At 31.3% G+C, this 27,213-nt stretch overlaps 1 protein-coding gene across 2 annotated transcripts; it reads right to left on the bottom strand.

The window, feature by feature from the left end:
• Nucleotides 1-640: 640 nt before the first annotated feature.
• On the bottom strand, nt 641-25,906 carry LOC143055435 (uncharacterized). 2 transcript variants are annotated; one of them, XM_076228578.1, is made up of 11 exons: nt 25,726-25,906; nt 16,835-16,925; nt 15,920-16,415; nt 14,016-14,113; nt 12,946-13,441; nt 12,581-12,678; nt 10,464-10,962; nt 6,085-6,187; nt 5,125-5,563; nt 4,588-4,766; nt 641-4,498 (listed from the first exon to the last, which is right to left on the bottom strand). In XM_076228578.1, exons 2-11 carry the CDS (start codon nt 16,848-16,850, stop codon nt 3,101-3,103), a joined length of 3,822 nt encoding a protein of 1,273 aa, XP_076084693.1. In that variant the 5' UTR covers nt 16,851-16,925; nt 25,726-25,906; the 3' UTR covers nt 641-3,100. The 2 variants fall into 2 exon arrangements, with proteins under 2 accessions (XP_076084693.1, XP_076084692.1); XM_076228577.1 differs by lacking the exon at nt 25,726-25,906 and having other exon boundaries at nt 16,835-16,943.
• Nucleotides 25,907-27,213: the final 1,307 nt, after the last annotated feature.

Raw genomic sequence — 27,213 nt, 5'->3', positions numbered from 1 at the left:
TAACAGTTACCTCTATGGAATATCTGTTTGGATAGCTTTACACAAAGAGACATTTGGATACCCGCAATAACACAGTTGTAACAAATACATCCTTTAATTTACATTGAAGAATGACGCATGAACGTTTATTACCAACTAAAATCAATCAATTGTACTTCCGACAAGTGACAATAAAAGAGGGCAGAAAGATATCAGAGGGACAGTCAAACTCATAAATCGAAAATAAAACGACCAGCCATTGCTAAATATGAAAAAGACAATCAGACAATACTACACACGACACAACATCTAAACTCAAAAATAAGCAACACGAAACCCATAAAAAACTAGGGGTGATCCAAGGTGCTTCGAGGGGGAGGGGGGGGGGGGGTAAGCAAACCCTGCTCCACATGTGACATCCGTCGTGTTGCTCATGTTATCCGGTAAATAGTCTAATTCGGTAGGTCACATTCATGAAAAGGAAGGGGATTGCATACGTAGTTATGACGTAAGGAACATATCCGATAACAGTCAACCAAATCGTGATGGCGTCCGTAAAATTTATGAAGAGATGATTTCAACTTCACATTTGGTTCCTTGTATTTATTAACTGTACGCATACATTACATCACGATGCTACTTGTGATGGAATAAAACTAAATTTTACTTTTTACATGAAATTTATTATCAGAATACACATAAGCAACTATATATATAAATGCCAAACAAATCTTAGCAGTTAAAGGATTTTTTTTCTACTTGAGCGATTATAAAAGAAATAGACCATTTGATAAAATCTATATACTGTCATTTATGTATAACAGTCAGGACTATACTTCGTCAATATTGTTTCCCTGTTACGCTAGTTCAATTTTGAAATCGTAGAAATGGAAGCCAGTGTAGGGATGACGCTCTTCCATTTAAGCTCTTTAAAACCGATAGATTTATCCATATAGTACCATTACGATCCTTATTTTTATGTTGAATTTTAAAAGACAAATGTATCTACTAGCTAATGAGCATTAGTTAATGTTTTTGTCTACATTAAATCAACTTAAAACTATTGTCTGATCGGTTGTTAGGCGGAATTTTCGAAAATTCATAGATATCTAATTAAATATTTCGTGGAAGGGCAGACTTAAAATTTTCAGTGTTCGAAAACTATAATCCCTAATTATCACACACAAAAAAATGATTTGTTTCCGAAAATATGCATTTTAACATCCAATTTAAAATACTATCGTCATGTACTTTTAGTAAACATTAGCTTTTCGAACACATCTACTCAGTTTTTGTGATTCGTTAGAAAGGTGTCTCACCTGACCAATATATTTCATCTTTTAGTACTCTGTATTTCTTACGTTATAAAGTCAACCTTAGCCTTGATATATAAAATGATAGAATCTGAAGCGAGATGTTTTGTCAAATACCCTTGCTTTATACGTTTTCAAGACAAAATAATCAACTGAAACACACCCTAACATAAGAAGATACACCAGAATTTTCTTTCCGATACATTTGTTACCCTTTTTTTTTTTGGAATTTTTTCCTGAGTCACATAATGGAAGGGCAGACACAAAAAATACCGAACTAATAGATTGATATGTTCTCCGTCTGTGGTATTTTTTGTTTTGAAATCGGATGTTATGCATTTTCTACATCCAACTTGACATATATTCATGTCGTGGACTTGATAAAAAAATATAAAATATTGGTAATAAATAGAGCGCATTATACATGTTATATACTAACATCTATAATAACTATATATATATTTCGTTTGTATATGGATTATACCGTTGGTTTCCTCGTTTGAATGGTTTTACACTAGTAATTTTTTAAGCCCTTTGCAGCTTGCTGCTCGGTGTAAGACAAAGTTCCATGTTGAAGACCGTACCTCGACCTTTAATGGTTTACTTTTATAAATTATTTCTTGGATGGAGAGTTGTCTCATTGGCACTTATACCGCATTTTTCCATATTTATAACTCTACGCACTCAACAATTCAAAACAAATACAATACAAACAAACAAACAAAAACAAAATTAAACATAGCATACAATGCATAAAATGTTACGAATGACACAAGCAGCTTAACAAATGTTTATACCATTAAAAATACGTCACAATCTAACATCAATGCAGTCATTTGAGAGTATATAATATGAGATATATAAAACAAACATTTGAAAACTACAAGAAATTATTTAAAATAAGTAATTCTTTTGTTTTGATTTACACTATGCTTATTTTTAATTTTTTTTAAAGAATCCTCATCGTATCATCGGCGGTAGTTGAATAACACTCACAATTAAATATATATAAGCCATCTGTTATTGTCGGATAATTCTCATATGATTTGCATATCTGTTATTGTCGGGTAATTCTCATATGATTTGCATATCTATAAATTCTTTCAAATGATTTTTATTTTGGAATTTTGGTTTTAATTTCGATAAATCATGTATCCGAAACTACATTCGTAACCTTCACTGTGATCTATTCATGCGAAATACACATGCATGCAGGTTTCCCGGAATTTTAAGCTCGTTGATATTGAAAAACATATACATAATTGTACACAACAGTTGTTTCTATTCATTTCATAGATAAAAAAAAAAGAAATCATAGATTAAATATATACCAAAGATACTAGGATTATAATTGTGTACGCCAGACGCGCTTTTCGTCTACATCAGACCCATCAGTGACCTCATATTAAAATATTCATATAGCCAAACAAGTACAAACTGAAAACTGAAAAGAGCAATGAGGATCCAAAATTACCAAAAGTTGTGCCAAATACGTCTAAGGTAATCTATGCCTGGGATTGAATTATTAAAAGAGACTTTAATAGTATTATGACGCTGCACAATAACAATAAGGAGGTTAGGAATTTACACCATTTTGGTCTCTTATACTCCCTTCATGCATTGGACATATTGTTGATATTAATAAACTTTTATCAGCGATAAACTACGTCTTTGAATATCATCGGAAGTTGTTTTCACGGATAAGACAATTGGCAAGCATTGAAAATGCTCTATTTGTAGGATGCACACATCTCAAATGTGTTTGTAGTCAAATCATTAGGTGCTTAGATTGTTGTACTGACATATGTTTAACCAAATATTATTTGCTTACATTTTTCTTTTACTTTTTTATATATGTTTTTTTCAACGTTGTAAGATTGCGTGTTATTATCAGACGCAGTAGACGCTTTCATGCTAGCTCGAGTGTTGCGTAATCGATGCTCAAAAATTTGGCACGTTTTCCCAATTTCAGCTCTCTTTTTGCATTGCTGTAATAATTCTACTCTATGATTAAATCCAGATTTTTTCTCTTGCATTTCACTTTCAATCATCAGCTCAATATACTGCACAGTACTCAGTGGATCCGGACGAAGAGCTATTTCTTTCAGGCTGTTACCATATTCAGTTATTTCTTCTATTTTAAACTGTATGCCAACCTCTAATACTTTGATGTCTTCGTGCATTTCTTCCAATACTTCTTCTTGTGACATCTTTTTCTGGTTTGCCCTCTGATATTTATCTTTCATTTCAGAGTATGTCTGTTTGACTTTCTGTGTATACCATTTGAAAACATAAGGGATGTTGGAATGTTGTTTCCAACTGCAATATTTGGGACAAACAGTACAGTTACCATCTGTACCCATTGCAGAGCAATTTGCCTTTTCGTTATCGTTTGCATAAACACAACTGTCATGACACGTAAAGTTACAGGTTAAACAAGATGTGGTGTGTATACCTTGTCCACTTATATCTATTTTTTCCATCTTATTTTCTTCGACCTCGAATTCAAAGTTTTCGTTGTCATGTATTTCTTGTTTATATTTTGTAAAAATTACCACCTGTTGCTCCAAATGATTAATTTTTGAGAGACCTAAGTCGATTTCTTCTTGCAAGTGTTTAATTGTATTTTCAAGCTTCTGTCTTTTTTTCAGAACCTCAGAAGTAAGGAGTAGACTTTTTGTTTGTAAACTAAAAAGGCTTTGAAAGAAGTCCCCACAACTTTTCATACCCATTTCCCAGAAAAATGGTGAAAGATTTCTCTTGCTGTCTGTTCTGTTGTTTGCAAATAACGCCGAATTGTTGAATTCAAAATAAGTCTCATATGGGAGTGGCTTGTCGTTTAATGCCGCCAGTGCAGCGAGTACAGGGGGTTTTTCACCATCGGCAAAGGTAATAAGGGTGCAAATATTATTCTTAATATCATTTCCGAATAATGCTAAAATAGATTCAAAGATATATTTCTGTGTAGTTGTCAATCTTGCATCAGGCGCTTTGAGAATAAAACAAACAGCGTCTAAAGTAGAAACACCTTTTAAATCTTTTGCTGTGAACAGGTCTCGAATTTGTGAAACTATCTTGGTGTCTTGCTTTAGGCCCCGTGTGTCTCCAAACCCAGGTGTATCGATAAAATTGATGGTGTAATCAATCTGACTGGCTACATCGCTGCATATTGTATAACATGTTATCCATTCAGTCTGGGATAGTGCCTATAAAAAAGAGAAATCAATCAACATTCAGTAAAACAAAACAAAAAAACAAATACAATAAAAGATCTCGTCTTCAAAAATCAACATACCTCATTACCACATCGTTCTAGCTCGCAATTCTCTAAGTGTATAAGTGTGAATCTAAAAGGGTCTTCCCACGTTACGCCCATTACGTAGTTTGCCATTCCGTTAATTAATGTACTCTTTCCCGATCCAGTTGCACCAACAATCATTATTGTTTTCTCTTTGGTGTTGTTTCCTCGTTTTCCTTTGAAACGAAATAAAATATGTATTTATAAATAAATATAATAACCTATGTTTTGAAATCTGCCAATTGTCCTATTGGTAGATGAATACTCATTATGTACCTTCTTATATCTTGTTTAGAGTACATACACATTTACGTTAACAAAAAAGCATATTTGTAGTATTGAATGAGTATGCAACAACACTACAAAAAAGAAGAATGAAATACTTGATCATCATGTATCACTGATTATCCAATTAAGAATACATAAAAAAAAATACGATAAAAATGCATATTTGTAGTATTCAAACAGTATTGAAGCATCTCCAAAATGAGTAAAATTGATGCTAAACTTTCAAAAAAAAAAAGGATGAAATACCTAAAATAAACTTTCTAGTTTGAGAAATTGAATTTCTTGCTCGTGGGATCTCTTGAATCGGTAATCTATACACTGCAGGAATACCATTTTCTATCTGTTCGGATCTCTCCATTATTTTGAATGCTGGTGATTCGCCGGTAGTAACAACGTCGCTTTCAGGACTAAATGAACCTTCTTTGCCCATCTCAAAATTTGCTACGCGGACTTTAAATACATAAGATGTCATTGCTTTAAGCCCATCAATTGTCACAAAGCAACAAATGCATGGCTTAGGTTTTGGAAAGACATTCCATTCACCATGTGGATATTGTTTCATTACTATCTGATAAAACTCATCTACTCCTAAGTCCACCTTATGCTCCCATTTGAGAATGATATGATCAGATTTGTTCACTTCTTCTGTAACGTATGGTTTATCAGGTGTTTGTACCTTTTCTTCCTGAAAACACCAGAAAAAATTGGGTTTTCATAAGACTTATAGTAAAGGAAGGGCGAGAATACCAAAAGGGACAGCCAAACAGACAAATAATAGTACACTCGAGGAAATATAGAAAACTAAAAAATAAGCAACACGAACCCCACCGAAAACTGGGAAGATATCGTAAGGTTAAGCAGATCCTGCTCCACATGTGACACCCATGGTGTTGCTTATGTTATTACAAATCCGATAAATAGTCTAATTCGGTCGGTCACACTCTTGAAAGTGGAAGGGAATTAGATTTACGACATAAGGAACATATCCGATATCACCTGTTGAACTGTTTTCGGTAACGGTCAACCAACTTGCGCAGTAATTATACTTTTTGAAAATAAAATAAAAATTATATGAAGAAACTACTTAAATTCTATCAGTATGGAAAAAGAATATGTATTGAAACTGTGATACAAGTGTTCATAAAGTTTTAAGTAAGTGTATTGATCATTAGCAACAACATGTAAAAATCCAAATGTATTCATTACCACAAGGTGATCTTTAACATCTTGATGGTTTTCCTGATTAAGTTCTTGTTCTTTTTTATTCTGTTTGATCGACAAATCTGTAATCGAGACATCTTCATCTTTTCTGCAAAGCAATTAATTTACAATATCAATTAACAATACCATAACAAATTGTAAGGCAGAAAGAGGTATGGCCAATTTCCCCTGAGTTCTTTTCATTCGGTAAGATAGGTAAATCATGTTTTAAATGGCCCGATAGATGGTAATTATAGTACATTAAAATACGTCACATCATATATTTTCATACCTTGAACTGGTATCCCTACAAAACAACAAGGCCAAGACTTTTGATCTTTGCATATTGATTTTATCTAATTTTTACACCCTTTATGCGCATAAGGTACCATACCACGTAACTTGTTAAGAAGCCAAATAATATTGAACAAATTCAAATATGATGCTGTTTTTATCATTCTGAATATATGTTTATCTGTATTTGTCCTGGTCTTTGAGGTTTTATCGTCTATAAGATAAATTTTGATCATATATATTTTAACCAGACAACAACATCTGACCTCCGTTGGTCATAGAACACCTTGTGTTACAACCACACAACACATGTTATATGGCATTTTCTGTCATTTTAACAAATACAACAGCTTCTTGATGTTTTACATACAATCACGATTTGTAGTGTAATTGACCCGTTCTGCGGTGTTGTTTTATTTTGTGATGACTGCTGACCGGTGCAGGGACAGTGGTATAAATTTCAGGACAAGTATCAACACAGTTGGTGAATTGGCGAAAAAATTGCCGTTGACTGCATTTGTTACACATAATACTATGTTCAAAAAGGTTTCCAAAAATTGTCTGTATTGTTTTGAAAATTGTATAAAATAAGTTATGTGTATATTACACATGCAACATTTGAGTTTCGTTGCTATATAAAAAAATTTCGTGTTATTGGTTATGTACAGGCATCTACTTTAGTTTGACGGCAGTTTTTCCTTGCAAATACGTAATAAATGTAAATACATAAATAGAAAGTAACTCAAGAGTATGTACAGTGATAGAAATCCACACAATAAGCGATACATTTTTTTTTTTCTATAACTAAGCAAACATCCGAAACAACATGATAAAAACATAAATATTTAATATTTCAACACAAAAAAATCAAAAATCTATGTGAGATAGGAACTCTTTCTTGATAATAATCTTTACTTTCAAGTTCTAGGCTCTACCGACTGAGCCACGGCGGTGCATATAATTATTTCTGGTATTAAAATAGGTACACTTTAGTTATGTTCCACTTTTTCATTAAAATGTTGTTTTTAAGTATTTAGGACACACTAAACCAAATTCATTTTTGAGGGGAAAAGTTGTATAAATTACAACAATAACAAAAAAACATAACTTTCTTTTGGTTTGAAATGTTCTGCTTGGGGGATTCCATGTTGTCCAACCTGAAAACACCCTAAATTCCGCATATTTGACTTTCATCCTTTTTGAGGATTGAATACACTTTCTTTCAAACATATCATAATATAAATATCAAGATATTGATAAAAAAAACAAAAAACCATACCATGCATAATAATAGCTTAAAGCCAGTTGTTTTGGTAAGTTAGACACAGTGTGTAATACAGACTAGTAAGAAGAATCTTTTGGAATTTTCTATGTGGTATAGCCACTGATATTATGAAGAAGTGTATACATTGTTTCGTCTCAGCAGAAAAAACACTGCTAGTTTCAGAAACTCAGCATTCCTTTAAACAATATTTGATTTGTTATTATTGTTTTGAATTAAGAAAGGAAAATGGAAATGGTGAATGAGTGTAAGGCACAACAACCCGACCCAAGAGCAGGGAACAGCTGAAGGCTACCAATTGGTCATACAAAACTCTGGAATATATATAAATGAAATAAATTTAAAAATCATAAAAGAACAAACACAGGCCAGAGGCTCCTGACTTGGAACAGGCGAAAAAATTAGCCAGGGTTAAATATGTTGCATGAGATCTTAACTCTCACCTATACTTCTAGCTAATGTAGAAAAAAAAAACCAAACATCAATATGCATAGTAAATCTCAGTTTTAAAAGAAGTCCGAGTCCAATTTCAGAATAGGCAACGAAAGAAACTACGCAAAATGACAAAGATTTATAAATTAGCAAAGGACTAATAGCAGTTATCGACATGTCAAATCCAGACCTCAAATAAACAGATTTAAATATTATGTCTTCGTCGTATGCTAATTTTAGAAAAAAAAATACTCGGAAAGGCCTCGGTGGCCGAGTGGTCTAAGAAGTAACTATTGTAAACACTAACCAGTCAACACCAAGGTAATGAATTCTGAACCCCACTCGTGCGGGTGTACTCGACTTAAATCTTAATTGACTAGGATTGTCAGATTTCCTATCGAAGGTTGGTGATTTTCTCCGACTACTCCGGCTTCCACCACCAATAAAAACAAAATGGCCGCCTTGAAATAGCCTAAATGCGGTGCTTAAAAGTGACGTTAAAACACCAAAAATCAAAATCAATCAACAACTCGGAATCACTATCGTAGTACTTGGATATAGAATTGAAAATTCAACATATATATTGCACAATTTTCGTGTTGCTATCATTTTATCTTTTATAGGAGCTTATGTTCTGACAATATCTTAATTGTTTGCTCATGTGTTCATGAATTATAAGATTCTACAGGCAAAGTATCACACAAGTTTAACTTCAAGGATTTGTTCAGACTCTTTTTGGTTCTATATTTTTAACAGCTGTACAGAAATAAAAAAAAAACACCATTACATTCTAAATTCCAATTAAATATTCCTCTACATGTCTATAAATAAAACAATATAGTTTATTTCGAAAATTTGTGATTTCACGAAAGTCGCAAAAAATACGTAAGTTTTTGTGACGTTGATCATCTAATGTGACGCACAGTTTATATTTCTTTTATAGTGTCTATGTGTGCTGTCGTAAATTCATTGCAGGTGTTCGTTGTTATTCCACGGTTTATATGTTGTAAATGACTATTATGTTATTTATTAATGTCATAGGAAATGAGTGACCGATGAAAAATAATATTAATCCAATTCTTGAACCGATGCTTACATATATCATAAACTTAGTCTTCTGTGCACGATTTTATCATTTTTTCGCCTAAATTTCGTGAAAACGTCAAAAATATTTCAATCAGTCAGTGTTGTTGTGAAAATATGGCAGCATATTAATGATCGTGCTGTGAAGCCGAAGTTTAACGATTGTCACACGTTTGTAAACAATGAACAAAGAAGCCTTGATATTCAGGTAAGCTCGTGTTAAACAGGTACAATAAGATGTAGTGTATCTTGATGTCGGAGCGATGTTTATGTTTGGTTTTCCATTCACACTTGCGTATGGCAATCACCGGATTTTTACGATAAAGGTCACGCTGCATACGAAAAATTTGTCTGCGAATTGTTTGCTGGAAGCAAGCAATTACATAAAAAGTATACTACTTTTTAATTAAAAAGTATGTGTTCACTAGTTTTATAATAAAAACTAGCCATTTAGTTAAAAAAAACAACTATGTATAACATTTTTTTCAATTGAATGTTTCACATGACTCTAAGATTTTTCTCTGTGCTGGGCGTTCACTTGTTTGTTTGTACTGAATTAATTTCTGTCGAGAAGTCTTTTCATTTTAACGGTATTTTCAACATGTAAGCGGGATGTTTGGAAAGCATTAAATACAAACCATTTATCCGTTAAATGTCCTGTACCGATTCAGGAATATAGAATTGATATCTACAGTCTGTTTCTTTGTTTGTGGTTTTTGCTTTTGTTGTAGTTCTTCGTTTCTACCATGTCTACTATTCCGTTGTTTTTCTATTTGTGTTTCTGTTCTTCCGTTGTTTTTTTATTTATAGCTGATTTGTTTCCCTCGAATTAAGTTTTTAACTCCGATTTGTTTAAACTTAATCGAAAAATGACTATTGAAAACAGTGTTGTTCTACTGTTGACTTTATTATATCATGTTTAAGCATAATTAAACATATTTAATGATTTTAAAAAAGCTTTGCTAGCAGTTAAAGAATACAATACAACGAAAATGATATTCCGAATAAAATTTAAAAATCAAAACTGCATGATACTGTTTTTTCCTCTCCTTGCATGTTAGTTTAACGAGTTTAACAACGTTGTGATGTGGGTTATTGTTCAGTATTTTTAAAAGTTTGTAAATCTTTAAATGACTTTTTACCTTACCTGTGTTATTTAGTTGTTTTCTCGATGACGTTTAGGGCCCATTTGTTATTTGATTAATCAAAATAACATGAATTATATACAAAACCTACGAAAAAAAAATTGTTGTACGTTGAGAATCATACTTAGATAAACAATAACTTTACTTACCTTTTAAAGAATTTGGAGATTTCCATTGAAAGCTGATGATTTTTATTTCTTTTCATTGAATTATGTTCTTCAACACATGATAAGCATAATGGTTCTGGGATTTCACAATTCAAGCAATAACAAGTGGCTTGTGATTCCTCTCCTAGTTCACAACAAATGGCACATGGAACATGCACGCTTTTTTCAGATATCACTTGAATTTTGTGATCTCGTGAAATAGATTGAGAATTATGAATTTTCTTGCAATCAACGCATAAGTTTTCTTTGCAGTTATTACAAAAAAAGTTTGCGACATTTATGATGTCAATATATTTGCAATGATCGCAATTAGTAATATTATGTGCGTCTAGTAGAACATCGCTTATACGGTGGTTTTTAGTATTTTTGCTAATCGTGTGCTTCTTCATGCAGGTTTTACAATATCGTTCTTTGCAATCGTTACAAAAAAATTCAGCCGTTTTTGGTTTTCCTCTGTTTCCATATGGTTCACATTGTGGTTCTAGAATAACAAACAGATTGAAACAGGAAAGTGGCAACATGTACAATGCAGTCCTAAGAAGTTATGGAGGTTCAAAAATTAAACTACAAAATAAATGTAGTGCCATAATCTGACTCTCAGAAATGATTGTATCGGGCATGGCATTATATGTTCTGAAGGTGCACCTTAAAACCTAATACGGGATACTAATGGACTTTCATCTGCCTGAAATATCACGGTTTTTGTTTTGTTTTTTTCTATTAGATCCAGTACTTTTCAAATAACAGATCTGATAGTCCAAATTCCATGAAGATAATAAAGAGAATAAGGCTTTACCGACACCACATTCGAAGACGCTCTTTCCGGGATGACGGATAATGGAACAGTTTACCATCGTGGTATTCCATCCTTAACCTTTATACAATGCGGGATATCGATCTACTACACACACTGTTCATGACCAGGCGTCATTCATCACTGAGTTCATAATTTGTCTACCAGCAAAAAAAACTACCCAGCCGACCAACATAGCCCTATACGCAGCAGTTTGTGAAGAATACACTCATCATAGATACCAGGACTTAATTTTGTATATACGCCAGACGTACAAAAGACTCATCAGTGACGCTGGAATCCAAAAAAGTTAAAAAGGCCAAATAAAGTACGAAGTTGAAGAGCATTGAGGACATAATTCCTAAAAGTTTTGTCAAATACAGCTAAGGTTATCTAGGCCTGAGGTAGAAAAGGCTTAGTATTTCAAAAATTCAAAATTTTGTAAACAGGTAATTTATCAATATAACCATTTCAATGATAATTCATGTCAGCACAAAAATGTACTGTAGAAAGTCGACGTTAACCAAACAACGTTAACAATAGTCAACAACCAAATCGGCAGCCTTTCTAACTTGATTACAACAAAACATGTAAATGCTCATCAAACGTCTTCGGTCATGGAGCTGACCGTGTGAGAGCTTACCAGCCAGTCAAGGTCGTTAAACAGCGTACAGGTTGTTAGGTTAAGTATCAAGTGCTTTTAACCCTTTTCCATGTTATCGTCAATTCTGGCTGTATCAGTATAATCAGCTCTTTAATATTGTAGTATTAGGAAAGTCTTAAACACAAATAAAAATACAATTTATTATTATATACCAATACAGGTTATCAGTTCAGTATTTTGATTAACAGAAGACTTGTTGAAACTTCTTCTCTTTGTTCCAGTGTTCAAATTGATCCAACTCATAAAATAATCGATCCTGGGCATGTCTAAATATTACTTGCCTGTTTCACGTTGTACCAAATATTGTCCAATGAAAAGTCTGTTATGAATTTAAATTACTTTTGGTCTATGTATACGTAAGCAGTATTGAAACCCGCCACTGGTAACTGAAGCTAGTTTGTATGAGTGCTTAACATATTATACTGCTGAACAGGTTAAAATTGCATTTATCTGAATGTGTTGGATTCAATAATTAACTAAAATAAGTTCGGTGTAAGATGAAAGAAAGATAACACTTCATTCCTTAAATGCATCAGAACCGCTATTTATTTGTATTTCAATGAAAAATAGAACGACTTCAGGAATATACAATGTAGGTGTTTCTTTACGTTTGTGTTCAACAAATGAAAAAAACAAAAATACCTATTTCTTTTACTTGAACATTGGTAACTGGTATTTTAGCATCAGTTGTATATTCATTATGTCCAACACTTCCCATCTTTTCTTCCTTTGGATTGAACCTACAATGATATATTCACATCTACTACATTAATATTAAGTTAAATCTATAACATGATATCTGAATTTTTAAAATTAAAATATCTAACTTGAGTTTGCAGAAGGCAATTTTAACGAATATCAATTCGTAATGAAGAGTTAAAAAAACCTTACAAATTAAATAACTTGATATCAAATTGAACGTTACTTAAAGTTTTAATATTCTAGCCTGTGCAATAAATAAATTCGAATTGCTGACTCCTTAATTAAAAATAAAAAAATAGAATTACTTCAAAAAAAGTGTAAACTTATCCTTGTTGATCTTATGAGTCTTTGTTTTCTTCATTAGTTTATGTTGGTTGACACAATCATCACATAATGGTTCAGGATCTTCGCAGTCAAGGCAGAAAGCTGTAGCAGTTTTGTTCGTATCATTCGCAGCGCATGGATCACATAACAGAGACCTTGGTAACGCATTTATTGCATGCCCTTTATTCTGCCTTTGGGAAAAATGCACTGTTGTACAGCTTTCGCAAAGATATTCGTTACAGTCCTCACATCTGTTCACTGGATGGACATTTTTCTTTTTTTCAAAACATGGTTCACAATGGTCAATGACTGGTAAGAAATCTTCAATGGTCAGAACATTGTGGTTTTTAAATGATTTTTGAGCCCTATGGCCTGCAACACAATGTTCACAGTAGTACTCGACACAATCGGTACAGTAATATTTTGCATGTTCATTTTTGTTTTTCCCCAAACAAGGTTCACACTGTAGCATATTATCTGAAATATATTTGTATATGGGTGATATATGATCATCCGAGTAATTACCTATATATGCGAAAATGTCATCCTGTATTTTCCCTGATTCTTCTGACATTATTATCTTCATATTATCAAAGTATTTTGTTCATAGATATTTCTTACTATTATCAATATTAAAGAAAAATGCTGTGAAAATCCAATTTGCCACCCACTTATGTCATTATTGTTTATATAAAATACTGGTAGTACCAGAATTCGTGATTCAAGTATGGTTTGATATGTTATATTGATACTCTTTGTTATATATATTTTGAAAATTTATCAAACTGTACCAGTATTACTCCATGTTATATTTTACTGCATCAAAAGTAATTCTATACAAACTTAGTCATACATTTCTCATGAAAAGTTTAAAGGTTTAGAGATAACATATTTCGTAATAATGCCATTAACTTACCGTCGCCCCTTTCCAATTCAAAATATTTAGTATAACCTCAAATGAAAGGATAATTTAATAAATACACTTGTAAATGATTACTTGCATTTGAATGAACAAAGTATAAAACAAACACTAGACATGCAAGATACCTACCTGACTCCTGTTCTTGTTCACCAATGCCTTGCATTGGATTTCCTGAAACATGAGATCCATTCTGAATGTTATCCTGAGTTTTTTCTGTTACACTGAATCTGAAATGATATGTTTACTTATGCTGATTAAAAAAAATGGTTTAATAATTTTGCATACACGAACGAATCGAATAAAATGAGATACATTAACAAAATCAGATGGAGACAAAGGAAGTTCATCATAAACAAACGGATGTTAAAAATAAGAAATCATAAGTCATCTCTTTTATTGTTAATTTTTGTATTAAGCTTCCCGTTAAAGATATAGATATCACAATCAAGGTAAGGAAGTGTTTATTTTAAGTATTAGTTTTATAAAATGTCATTGACTTACATACAGTTATTGTCATTATTGAAAGCTAATTATGACAAAAATGACAACATGTTATAATAAAAGGACATAGTAATAAAGCAATTGAGGAAAAAATAAAATCGGGTTGCAAAATTAAAACCGAGGGAAACACATCAAGAATAAGAGAAAAAAAAGATATCACAGAAGACAGAAATACAACAACAAAAAAACAACAATGCAACTAGATACCAGCTGTCATAACCCTGACTTGGAATTAAATTATATATCAGATTTTAGTTCGACTGGTCTTTGCTTATTTCAGTCATATATTGAAACTCATAACAATACAAAAACAAGTCCATAATGAGTAGTGCACAGTAGGTCCCAATGAAAATTCCATTATCTTTACAGTTCACTGAATCTTCAAAGTGAACAAATATCTTATCTGGCAAAAAGTCATGTGCCATTACTCATTCTTTCAACAGATACAGCAGGGACATTTTTCTTAGAGTTTAAAGTTGATAATGGAAATAAGGAATGTATCAAAGAGACAACAACCCGACCATAGATCTAACAAATGTATATATATTCGTATTCTGACTTTTTAAATTCCAATTAAATTAGATGTTAACCTTTGGTCATGGAAGATGTTTATGTTTTCTGTTATATTTCTTTTGTAAAACATAAATAACAAGTAATCTGTTTTCTATTATAAATTATCTCAATTTGTTATGATTAATTATTAAAAAACAAATAAGGATTACATAAAACTTTATTTGAAGAATTTTAATGTAAACTAGAACACACCCGTGATATCGCGGGTCCATGACTGAATTAAAGTATATAACTATGCGCAAGCCTTATTTTAGTATTAGTATTGTGATCTGATAAATTCATGCGGATTATAAGATACACACTTTTCTCTGCTTTCAAATCTTTCTGTTTGAACCCGTCGAACTGGAACTTATCAATTATTGGTAATATTAATTATTTGGAAAACAAAAGGTCCTGAAATGGAGTATTTTTTTAATCAACAGCATTGTCCTATATTAGTTATAAATAAAGTTGAATTCTTTGATTCGCTGTTTTACGTCATGCCCGCTAACAAATTGAAAACTGTACCTATACGCCAATAGGTAACAATTTGACAATTTAGTAGTGTCAACCCTGTGATTGTGACCCGTGTATATAGCATATAAATCCTGAATACACCGTTTGCTGGTGCGCCTGTCAGATGTGGAACGTACAGATAAGGTAATAGGTAACAGGTGAATATACTATTGGTATCGGTATCGGACTCGACCCAGAACTCCTTAATTATTGGCAATATTAATAACGTGGAAAACAAAAGGGCCTGGAGTGGTGTAATTTTTAATCTACACCTTTGTACTATAATAGTTATATATAAAGTTGAATTCTTTGATTTGTCGTTTTTACGTGATGACGGCTGACATATTGGACTTCGTAATTTTAGTATTATAGATTGTCTTTGGTACTTTAGTCGCATTTTCTTTTCAATTAGAATATTTTTATCTTTTTTTGTTTTTGGTATAAAAAGAAAAATTGAAAATTACTTCAAATTAAGTGTTAACTTATTCTTGCTCATCTTGTGATTCTTTGTTTTCTTCATTCGTTTGTGTTGGTCTGAACAATCGTTACACATCGGTTCTGGATCATCACACTCTAAGCAGTAAGCTGTTGCAACTTTTTCAGTATCATTTGATGAACACGGATCACAAGATATAGGCCTTGGAAATTGTTTTATAGTATGCCCCTTATTCTGTTTCTGAGAATTATGCATAATTGTACAGGTTTTGCAAAAATATTCTTCGCACTCCTCACACTTGCTTACAGGATAAACATTTTGTTGATTTTCGAAGCATGGTTCACAATGATCACTCGATGGGAAAACATCAGCAATGGTCAGACCCTCATGGTTTTTAAATGATTTCTGATTCTTATGGCATGCCATACAACGTTCACAGTAATGTTCGTCACAATCCTTACAGTAATATTTTGCATGTTCATTTTCGTTTTTCAGCAAACAGGGCTCACACTGACGCAGAGACTCTGAAATGAATAAATTGGCAGCTTTTCTTTATCAATACACTGTACAGTTCTTACAAATATGTAAGTTTGACCATGAAATCATCCAAATTCAACTTAAAAATCACGGTATAACGATAATAAAGCAACAGAGAAGTGAAACTTTCTTATGAATAGGGCACGATTTCAAACTTATGTCAAAAGACATTATTGACCTTTCAATCTACCTAGATTGTCATTCATTCAAAATAAACACACACTGAGAAACATTAAAAGAAAACGATTTAAACATACATAGCTCAAATCAATAAATGCCACTTGAGATATATCACGTTTATAATGATTAAGTATGAAACATTCTTATAGCCAGCAAACATTATAAAACGTTTTTTTTTCTAATTTATTTATCTATCTGAGAGAGAATTTCGTAATACATTATTTACCTTGTTCCGTTTCCATTGTCGTTAAAATCCTCCACTTTCCAAGTTTGTAAAGTATGTATCCTTTGAACAATTGGCTATGATCCTAGTTTTCCTAAGTAATTATACATAAAAAAAATTGTTATATTTTGAAATTTACATGTATTCATTAATTAGTTATATATAACTTTGACAAAAAAAGTAGTAGTGTAATAATAGAAATAATTTGACAATATGATTTGAGTTAATTAAGTTTCGTAGTACCTGTTCATTTGTGTAAATGTTAAAAACATTCCTTCTTCTTTTTATCTTTTGTTTTCTTTTAGTTATGATACACGTGGTAAACCCCAATAATAATTAAATCAAATGCAAAAGATGAGTTGTGGTGTACTCGAATTAATCTACAGGCTCCAAGAAATGGAATCACACAACTGACATTTTCGCCTAAAACATATAATGAATTACCGATATGTGATTTGAATGGAAACTTATATGTTATCCGAGATCAGATTTGGTCTAGGTCGTTTAGTACGATCTACAGACGTTGTGTATTTGTGATACTCATTGATATAGGCAAAATAATAATGCATTGCTTTAAAAAAAAGGTTTGGGGTGCAAGACCCAAATTCAGTAGCTCTTGCATCAAAATCATAAGATGAAAATGTAATTATTAAGTAATAAACTGTGGATCCATCAATATTCTCGGGATACCGATTTTCGTGACTTTTGTTGGTACATATTAATACAAATTTAAATGTTAAACGAGTCACAAATTTGCTATTTGAATGTTTACAAACTTTGACAAGAATTGTCATAAATATGAAGTCTTCATATGTACCGAGATTGAAATATTATATTGGTGCCAGAAGCGTGTTTCATCTACAAAAGACTCATCAGTGACGTTCGAATAAAAAATATTAAAAAGCCAAAAAAAAGTACGAAATTAAAGAACATTGAAACCAAAAATTCCTCAAATATTGGACAAATATAGGTAAGGTAATCTTTTCCTAGAAAAGTCTAAGTATTTTGAAAATTCAAAGTTTTGTAAACAGATAATTTATAATTATGAACATATCAATGACAACTCAAATTAACACAAAAGTGTTTCCTCAATCCAGGAAATATTTCCTCAATTCGGAAGAGGTGAAACCCATTAAAATTAATCCACAGTAGTATTCGATAGTGAACTCATAAAAGGGGAAAAGATAAAAGAGAGCTGTCCTGTAAGTCGACAAAAAAACATAAGAAAAAAATCATTATGTGGTATTCTAATGGTAAAAAAGATGGAGAAGTATGCAATTTAGAATGTGTTGCGTCAGGTGTATTAAATTATAATACCGGAAGAACCCTTAATAACTTTTAACATATAATTTTCTTTTTGGTTTCGTACATCACAAGTATTATTATTATTCTAATCACATTTCCCTTATATGAAATGAAATTTGATGTTTGATTTATTCAAGGTATATTGGTCTATAAATAAACTACACTGTCATCGAATATTGTAGAATTCTATCAACGTATGGTCTCTTTAATTAAATCGTATGCCCTCATTTTCTTTTGACCATAAATTATGTCTCTCTTCTGATCAAAGATTTTTCGGAATTGAGATAATTAGTAAAATAATTGAAAAGATATATAATTTATTATTTCCAAAATCAAATAATGTATCTTGCAATATAAGGTAATGTTCTTGCCTGCTAATCTTTCCTCGTTTAGTGAGTATTTTAGTTAGTCATTAATATAAATTTATGTATAAAACGTATTGATATTATGCAACGACCCTTCTCACGAAAGCACTTGATCGTTATCAATAACGATACCTGTACACAATAAATAATTTATACATTTTATTTGTTATCAGACAGATTGAAATTCACATGCTGATTTGTTCTCATTACAAACATATACATACAATCCTTCGCCAGACGGCTTACAATTCAAACATAGTAACAAGTTGAGACTTTCTTAAAACACAAACATAAAGTAAATCATTTTACATAGTTTGTATTCCAATATATGCAAAGGGGCATAAATAATTCACGGGGGTTTGTATTTATACTAATCTTACATTTGATTTGCCTTATATGCACACTGATTTATCTATAACGATTGCGATAGAGTGACTCCTTATGCTTGATGTTTTACAAAACATTGTACATCTTATGACCCAAATCCGTGGTTATTAGATCCATTAACTATTTATGTTCTTATGATATGTTTGAAGGATTCATAATTACATACTTCGAAAGATCTAAAAGAAATCAAATTGTCGCCCTTCTTTTTTTAGGAGAGAAAATCGGCTTTCAATTAATCGTATCATCGTAAATTTACATTTCAATGATTTCCTGTATATTCTATTAAACATCATCCTTGAATGTCTTCGTTTTCACCGATTTGATATTGTTTCCGTATTGATATAAAGCAGACAATGTTGCAGTGTAAAAAAATATGGCGTTGTCGAATTGCTGACTTATAAATTCAGATTTGTTCACAGGGGTGTACTCAAAGAATATAAAGATTGTTATATAAGATAAAGTCATCCCATATCATATGACTAAATTGTGTACATCGGACTCGCATTTTGTTTACAAAAGACTCATGAGTGACGCTGTTATAAAAGCCAAATTTTTATTATCAATCATCACTTAAGGTTTATATTGCACAAAACAATAATATCTGTACATATACATTGTTGTATATTCCATAGAGTTATTTTCTAAGATTATCTAATGCAGTATTGTTTTCAATGTTTAAAAAATGAAAATGAAATAGCGAGAATATTGCTGTTATAAAATATAAAGAGAAGAGGATAAATGGCAAAAAGTATAAAGAATAGAGAAATATGGCCTAAAATATCAAAGAATACAGACATTAAGAACCCCGAATCCAGACCATCATACTAGTTGCCTTAATGAACGTTAGTTTGTCTCTGGGAGATTTGGTTATCATACGGTTTCTCTTTATTTCTATGTCTAATAATTAAGATGCGAGCTTTCATTATTTGACAACATATTACATATTACATTATAAAAAAGACTATTTTTTTGCAAACTACCATAGATTTCCGGTAATTGTTCTGCATAAAACCACATTGGAGTCCCTGTATTTTTTTTTCTCAAGTTGACCTCATCAGCTACCAACCCTATCCAATCATTACAGAAAAGTTAATAAACAAATCTCTACGGCAATACTTTTGTCCGCACAATGTGTAAAGGGGGGTTGGATAGCGGATGTCTACTGGAGGAAAAAATCAAGGTTGCTGTTCGGCTTTTTTTTTAAAAGACAGGTCCAAAGTTGGGGTCGGACACCCAACCCCACCCTTACCGAAAATGTAATAAAATTTGTCCGCACTAGGTGCAAAGGAAGGTAGGTAGCTGAGGTCTACAGTAGAAAAAATACAGAGTGTTGTTCTGCTTAGTTTTTGTTTCTAAAGTAAGTCTAAAGTTGAGGTCGGATACCCTACCCAACCCAACCGTTACAGTTAATAAAAAATATTATGCGGCAATACTTTTATCTGCACTAGGTGAAAACGTAAGCTAGAGATCTATGGCCTTTTTGATCAAAATTACAAGTTAATGTATAGCACGGATTAATCTTTTTTAAGCTAATAAATAATTTCCTCGCCCACCATATTCATACTTTGAATACAAAACATAAACCTTTCGTCAAATCATAATTAAGCGAATTCTACTAGTTCAGATGTAAAATGTTTTGTAAAACAGTTTTGTGTGGCAAAAAAAAAGGTTAATACACGAGTGCAACTTTCTTTTCTTCTAATGCAGAACAATTATTATTTTTCATGAACTATTTGACAGGATGCCGAGAATATTGAAAGCTTTTTAACACAATAGTGCAATTTTGTTATCATTTAAAAAAAAATCATAATTATTTACGATTCTATATACCCACAAAAGTGTTTAAAATTTAAAATGAAAAGCGTGCAGCACGCTGTGTAATATATTGAAAGCGATTCGTATTGCCTTCATATAACTAATGAACCAGAAATGAAATTTTAAAATTCATTGAATAGTGTCTTTGGCTGCTTAATTATATATTAAAAACTGATGATATAGTGGTTATATATTAATAAAAACATTTGAAGTACGTTTGAGTCTTATCCGACTGACTACTTGAGCTTGGTCTCACAACTCCGCATTTTCATTACAGCCGATTGCATTGAGTGTGTAGACAAACGTAATATCTTTGGTTAGCTTGCTTGTTAGCTGAACCGTGAAGTAATTATTAGTAAGGTATACTACCCTCCTGTAGAAGTAGCCTAGTCATACAGACAGATTGATTGGTTATCTGTCGGACTAGTCTACTCTTAAAGGAGGGTAGTTTACCTAACCTAATAATGCAAGCAAGCTAACCAAGGATACTACCTTTGCCTACACACTCAATGCAATCGGCTGTAACGTTTTACATTACAGGTTGCAACATCTTGCCAAATTCTTGGGTTCCATAAACGTTTGGAAAATTATTGTAATCAGACGGCTTGGGTGACCCTAATTAACCCGAACGACGTAGGAATTCGGGTTAAAGGGTTACACGAGCCGTGCAGATTAAATCCAATATACCGATTTGATTGGCCAATAACTGTTTTAACACATATCGCCATCAATTTACGTGAACGTTTTTACAAATATGCAAACGATATTCGGCGATCCACGGCTTCTAGTAAAGTTTCTTGTAGAGTAAAGAAAGGTGAAAACACGCCTTGATGTTGTAAGAGTTTGGTATGTTTTAAATATTATTTTTTTTATATTTAGGCCTCTTCTGAAATTGTTACATTATTTGTGATTTAATTAAAAAAAAATTCTGTTAAATTTATTCATATTTTTTTTTTGAATCAGTGACGATTAATACTCAGAGATATTGTACTTTCAAATCGGTGATTTGAATAAAGATTAATTGCTTTTCTTTCCTTAATGATATGCTTAGAGAAAGATGAACCAAGGAAGATGTTAGTACATAAATTTAAAATGTTAAATAAACAGACACGACGATTCTCTTTCCAATCTTTAACCCCGACTCCAAATTTAAATTCGATACCGAAATAGTCCCTTTATAGGAATAAATATGCAAAAAATCGTAATGAATTTCATTGAGTCTCAAACTTATTCAAATCCGATTTCATTTATTTGAATATTCTTAAGTACATTATTTCTTTTTGGCAATTACAGAAAATCGTTATTATCTGTTCTGACTTTAAACACTGATTTAAGAATTACATTGTGTACACAAAATAAAATAAAATATTTTATGTCCCAGTTTAGATAATAGAAAAGGAGGGAGAAACATTTCTTGTTTCATCAGGGGCCTCAATTGCCAAGAAGTAGTTCTTCTACTGTAATCACTAGACAGTCAACACTGAGGGTTAATTTGTTCTCCTTTTCTTTTAATTGTCGAGCTAATCTATAATCATACACAATTCAGTAAAGCTTCAATGTGAGGTTTAAATGTGTGATTTATTCATAAGAAAAATTAAGAAGGACATTAAAAAAAAAACGACAGCTATGAATTCAAAAATATTTGGTAAAATATTGATAAAAATCAACATTTAAGAAACAAATCAGAGCATGTAATAAACAAATATGTTGAAAGATATCTTAGGCAGATAAATATTGTTTACCAATAAAAAAGTGTAGACTAAAATAATCAAAAACCCATGCATGTCGGTGATTTTATAAAACCATTAAGTTAGCGTGCTGTATTTTGTATTTGGATCAATTGTCAATCTTGCATACTTCATATGACTGTTTCAATCGAATTCAGATTATATCTATGTAGTAGAATATACTAGTTCCTACTTCAAATTCGTATCAAAAGATTAAGTGAATAATTTCATATGAAATTTATTATTAATTATATGAGACTTATTTTGTTTTGATAACAACACTCTTAAATACATATACCCTTTACAAAACAAAAGCCTTGTTTGAGCATTGTTGACAGGGTAATTCATCTAATATATTCGTAATATTTGCTATGTAATTAGTATTAACAAGATCTGCAAAAGGTAGATTCAGATTCAGATTCAATAGTTTATTAATGTCTCACCACATACAACATGATTAAAACAAGATACAATTATAAAATTAATTATACAGTAAACATAGTTAAAACAATTAAATACATGTATGTGCCATTCTTAAAAGAATTATGAGAGACTATTAAAATACAAATAATACTTATTCATTTTATAAAATACTACAAATACAGTAGTTAATGATATAATGAATAATGAATCAACAAATTTTAAAATCTTTTGAATATCTTTGAAACAGAGCAGGGGACTTGTTTTGTTACTTTAACTTGGATTTATTTATTATACGTAGTTTAGACTGACGTTGTATACATTTCAAATAAAGTTTTTTAATCAAAACTAATAACGCATGTTTATATTATAGGCATCCATCACATAACACAATATCTCGAATGTACCAGATCATTGGTTTTAAAACGGATTCGTCTCTTGTACAAAACTGTCATCACGCGTGCTTTACTTATATTATTGTTGTTTTAGTTGAAATGCCTCTTAAAGTTAGTAATGTCGTTCGGTGAAGATCATTTGTAGTATATTTACCTTAAAATTATATTTTAATTGATTGCCGTGTCATTTATGTTTGAAAACATCTTTTAAAACTAATGCAACCAGAGAAAAGAAAAGATTTTGCTCACCTGTCTATCAATAAAGGGTTTTCCATTGAGAGTTGGTAATGTTTAGTTCTTTTCATCGACCTATGATCCTCAGAACATGATGGACAGAGCAATTCTGGGATTTCACAATCCAAGCAATATAACACGGCTTTTGATTGCATTCCCAGTTCATAGAAGGAGCAATTTTATTCATAGATTTTTCGAAAGCTTTCGACACATTATAATGGAATTTTATGTATCATACTTTAGAATATTTTGGTTTTAATAAACCCTTCATAAATTGGATAACAACCTTGTATACAAATATGAATAATTCTATATTTAATAACGGTTGGATATATGCCCCTTTTAGACCCCTAAGAGGTATCCGGCAGGGGTGCCCGTGCTCTTCTTTACTTTTCGTAATGTCAGTAGAAATAATGGCTAACCAACTAAGGCAAAACAACAAAATAAGAGGCATAGAATTAAAAATTGATAGTAAAACACATTGCTTAAAAATCACGAAAGTGGCTGATGATACAACTCTATTCCTAAAATCTAAAGAAGAAATTCGAACAGCATTAAATATAATCGAAATTTTTGGAACTTTTTCTGGATTACAACTGAACAAAAATAAAACGGAAGGAATTTGGATTGGTAAACTAAAGCATTGTAGAGTTTATATAAAGTAGATGAAATTAATTTCACGGACAAACCTGTTAAAGTGCTAGGTATATATTTCGGCATTAATAAAAAAAAGATTGTGAAAAATTAAATTGGGATACTAGATTTGAAAAGAGTCGAAATCTGATTACATCGTGGAAAAAAAGAAACATAACCATTTTAGGGAAAATTCTTATAGTTAAAACTCACATTATACCACAATTTACTTTTTTAGCCAATGTTACAGTTTTAAGTAACTCAAAAATAGTTGATATAGAAAGAGAAATCTTTAGTTTCATATGGAATAGTAAGAAAGACAAAGTTATAAGACATACTTTGGTAGCAGATTACAACCAGGGAGGGCTTAAAATGACCGACATAAAAAGCTACTTCTCCTCTCTTAAAATAAGATTGGTCTCTAGATTGCTACAGGCAAAACAAGAAAATTGGACATTGATACCAAAGCTATTTTAAAATAAATTAGGAGAAAATTTCCTCATTTTTAGAATGAATTTAAACAACCAAACTTTAAAAAAAACTAGATTACATAACTAAGGACATTCCAGAATTTTATTTAGAAATAATAAAAAGTTGGATTCTATTTCATGAAACGAACAACACAGAATTGAAAAACTTTGTCGAAATAAGAAAGCAAGTTATATGGGGTAATAAATTTATAAAATTTCAAAAAAAGCCGCTTATTATGCTTAACTGGATACACAGTAATTGTATTTATATTAACGATATTATTGACGATAATTGAGAAATTGCGCAAGATAAAATATTTAAAAAACTGCGAAACACTAAAAATTGGATAGCAGAAATTTCAAAAGTCAAAAACTCAATTCCAACCTCATGGCTAAAAGCTTTAACTACGGAAAAATCTATCAAATCAAAAGTAAATGTTAACAGATTATTTATCAATATAAACAAAGAAAACATTGAAATTGAAAATTTAAGCAACAAAAATGTGTATCAATTGCTCGTTCAAAAAACATTTTTCCAAACATTGGCATAAATAAATGGAAAAATGAATTAGAAATAAATTATAATTTTACAAAATATATGTTTAAGTTTATACACCAACATTTAAAACTAAATAAACTTAAAATGTTTAGATGGAAATTAATAAGTTGCATTTTACCAAATAGAGAAAATCTCTACAAATGGAAAATCGACACTAGTCCATTTTGTCAACTTTGTCAACTTAAAGGCACGTATCAACAGTTTTTTTATCGAATGTAAATTTCTAAAAGAATTTTGGGAAATCATTAATGAAATCTTATCTCAAATAAATTCTAATAAAAACATTAACTTAAAAGATATTGTAATAGGCTACAAAATAACAGATAATAAGTATATCGGATTCAATATAATTCTGACAATTATTTGCTATCTACAAATCATATTATGTATCCAATCAAAGAAATAAATCTACTAATGTATTCAATCTCTTTAAATCTGAATTTGATGAATACGTAAGATCCTACAATCTACACGAATATACGACTGTCCAAGTGCTTCAAACTTTAATTTCTCCAAAAATAAAACACTCTCAAAGAAGATATTTCTAGAACACTTTAACAAATATAAATAAAGAAATGACTTACCTAATATGTTTAATTTAAAATCCAAATAAAAAGAAATAAAGTCGCCAAATTCAACATACATCCTTTAAAAAGCATGCTCTCTCTCACCTTTAAACAAGGTAAACCATCCGATCAAGAAAATCGATATCACACACTCTTAAATCATGTTATTTTTAAACGAGATAATTGACACCAGACAATCAATTTCGGATAAACGTATTATATGGGCGTTATTTAATTATGTATTGAAGAAAAGCATATCATTAATTTCAGATCAGAGTATTGAATTGTATTATATTATTATTGAACTTTGTATTTCGTTGTAATATTCTAATATAAAATTTAAGAAAATAATACTTATCTATATGAAACCCTGTTCTTATAGATACTAACCATTTCAGGGTACCTTACAGTTAAAGCTGTAGCGGTGAGGTTATTATTAACAGATTAAGTGCAATAAATTTATATTCAAGTGTTAAAAAAAAAAAAAGGTTGTCGTTTGTTGGTGAGGGTTCATAATTGTTTCTCGTTTCTCGTTTTTTATATAGATTCTACCGTTGGTTTCCCCGTTTGAATGGTTTTACACTTGTAATTTTTTGAGGCTCCTTAAATCTTGCTTTTCGGTTTGAGCCAATGTTCCGTTTTGAAGACCGTACTTTGACCTATGATGGTTTACTTTTATAAATTGTGACTTCCTTTATGAATATATAATCATAAGATGGATCTGACTTTTGTTTTTTGGCAATAGATGAATGAGGATGATTTTTTAAATTTCAGCAACACGCCAGGAGTGACAGCAAACCCTCCCCGTGCCCTATACAAGCCTCATTTATTATAAGTTCGCTGCTAGGTTTGATTCCCTTTTTATTTATATTCCAGGATGGTTCCAGAAATTTTTAAAACGGGAAAAGAGGCAGGGGTGCTTTAACGTGTATACTACAATTCTGCACGAAATGAAAAAAAAATCCATTTCAAAAGTCTTGAAATTTGTTTTACATGTGTTATTTCTGGGCTTTTTTTTTAGCTGACTATGCGGTATCGCTTTTCGTATCATTGTTGAAGGCTGTACGGTGACCTATAGTTTTTTTGTGTGTCATTTGGTTTCTTTTGGAGAGTTGTCTCATTGGAAATCATACAACAACTTCTTTTTATAATTAATCACGAATCTGACACTCGCGTTTCACCCGACATTTACTGCCATATCTCATAACTTCCTTGCCTCTTCTCTCATTCCCAGATTTTTTGACATTCATAGTTCCTGCAGTTTTGTGTATTTTAACATGTTCGTGTTCGCCCATTTCCTAATTTCCTGAAGCTTGTTCCACCTATCAAATTTATGACATACTAGTATGTGTCTGTTGGAGTCTTCTTAGTTCCAATTACGATTATCAGTTTAAAAACAGTTGTAGTGTAGACAAACTAATATTTACCGTGCAATAAAAAAAAAGTAAAATCACAAAAATACTGAACTCAGGGGAAAATCAAATCGGAAAGTTCCTAATCAATGGC

This window comes from Mytilus galloprovincialis, chromosome 12 (genome assembly GCF_965363235.1).
Source record: "Mytilus galloprovincialis chromosome 12, xbMytGall1.hap1.1, whole genome shotgun sequence".
Lineage (NCBI taxonomy): Eukaryota > Metazoa > Mollusca > Bivalvia > Mytilida > Mytilidae > Mytilus > Mytilus galloprovincialis.
Note: the sequence above shows the minus strand (reverse complement) of the source record. Positions and strands in the feature narration are given on the sequence as shown.

Coding starts and splice junctions, on each gene's coding strand:
- LOC143055435 (XM_076228578.1), bottom strand. Junction 13,442..14,015: donor TGAACAAGAACAGGAGTCAG/GTAGGTATCTTG, acceptor AATATATTTCAG/ATAATATGCTACAGTGTGAA. Junction 4,499..4,587: donor TAGAACGATGTGGTAATGAG/GTATGTTGATTT, acceptor TCTTTTTTATAG/GCACTATCCCAGACTGAATG.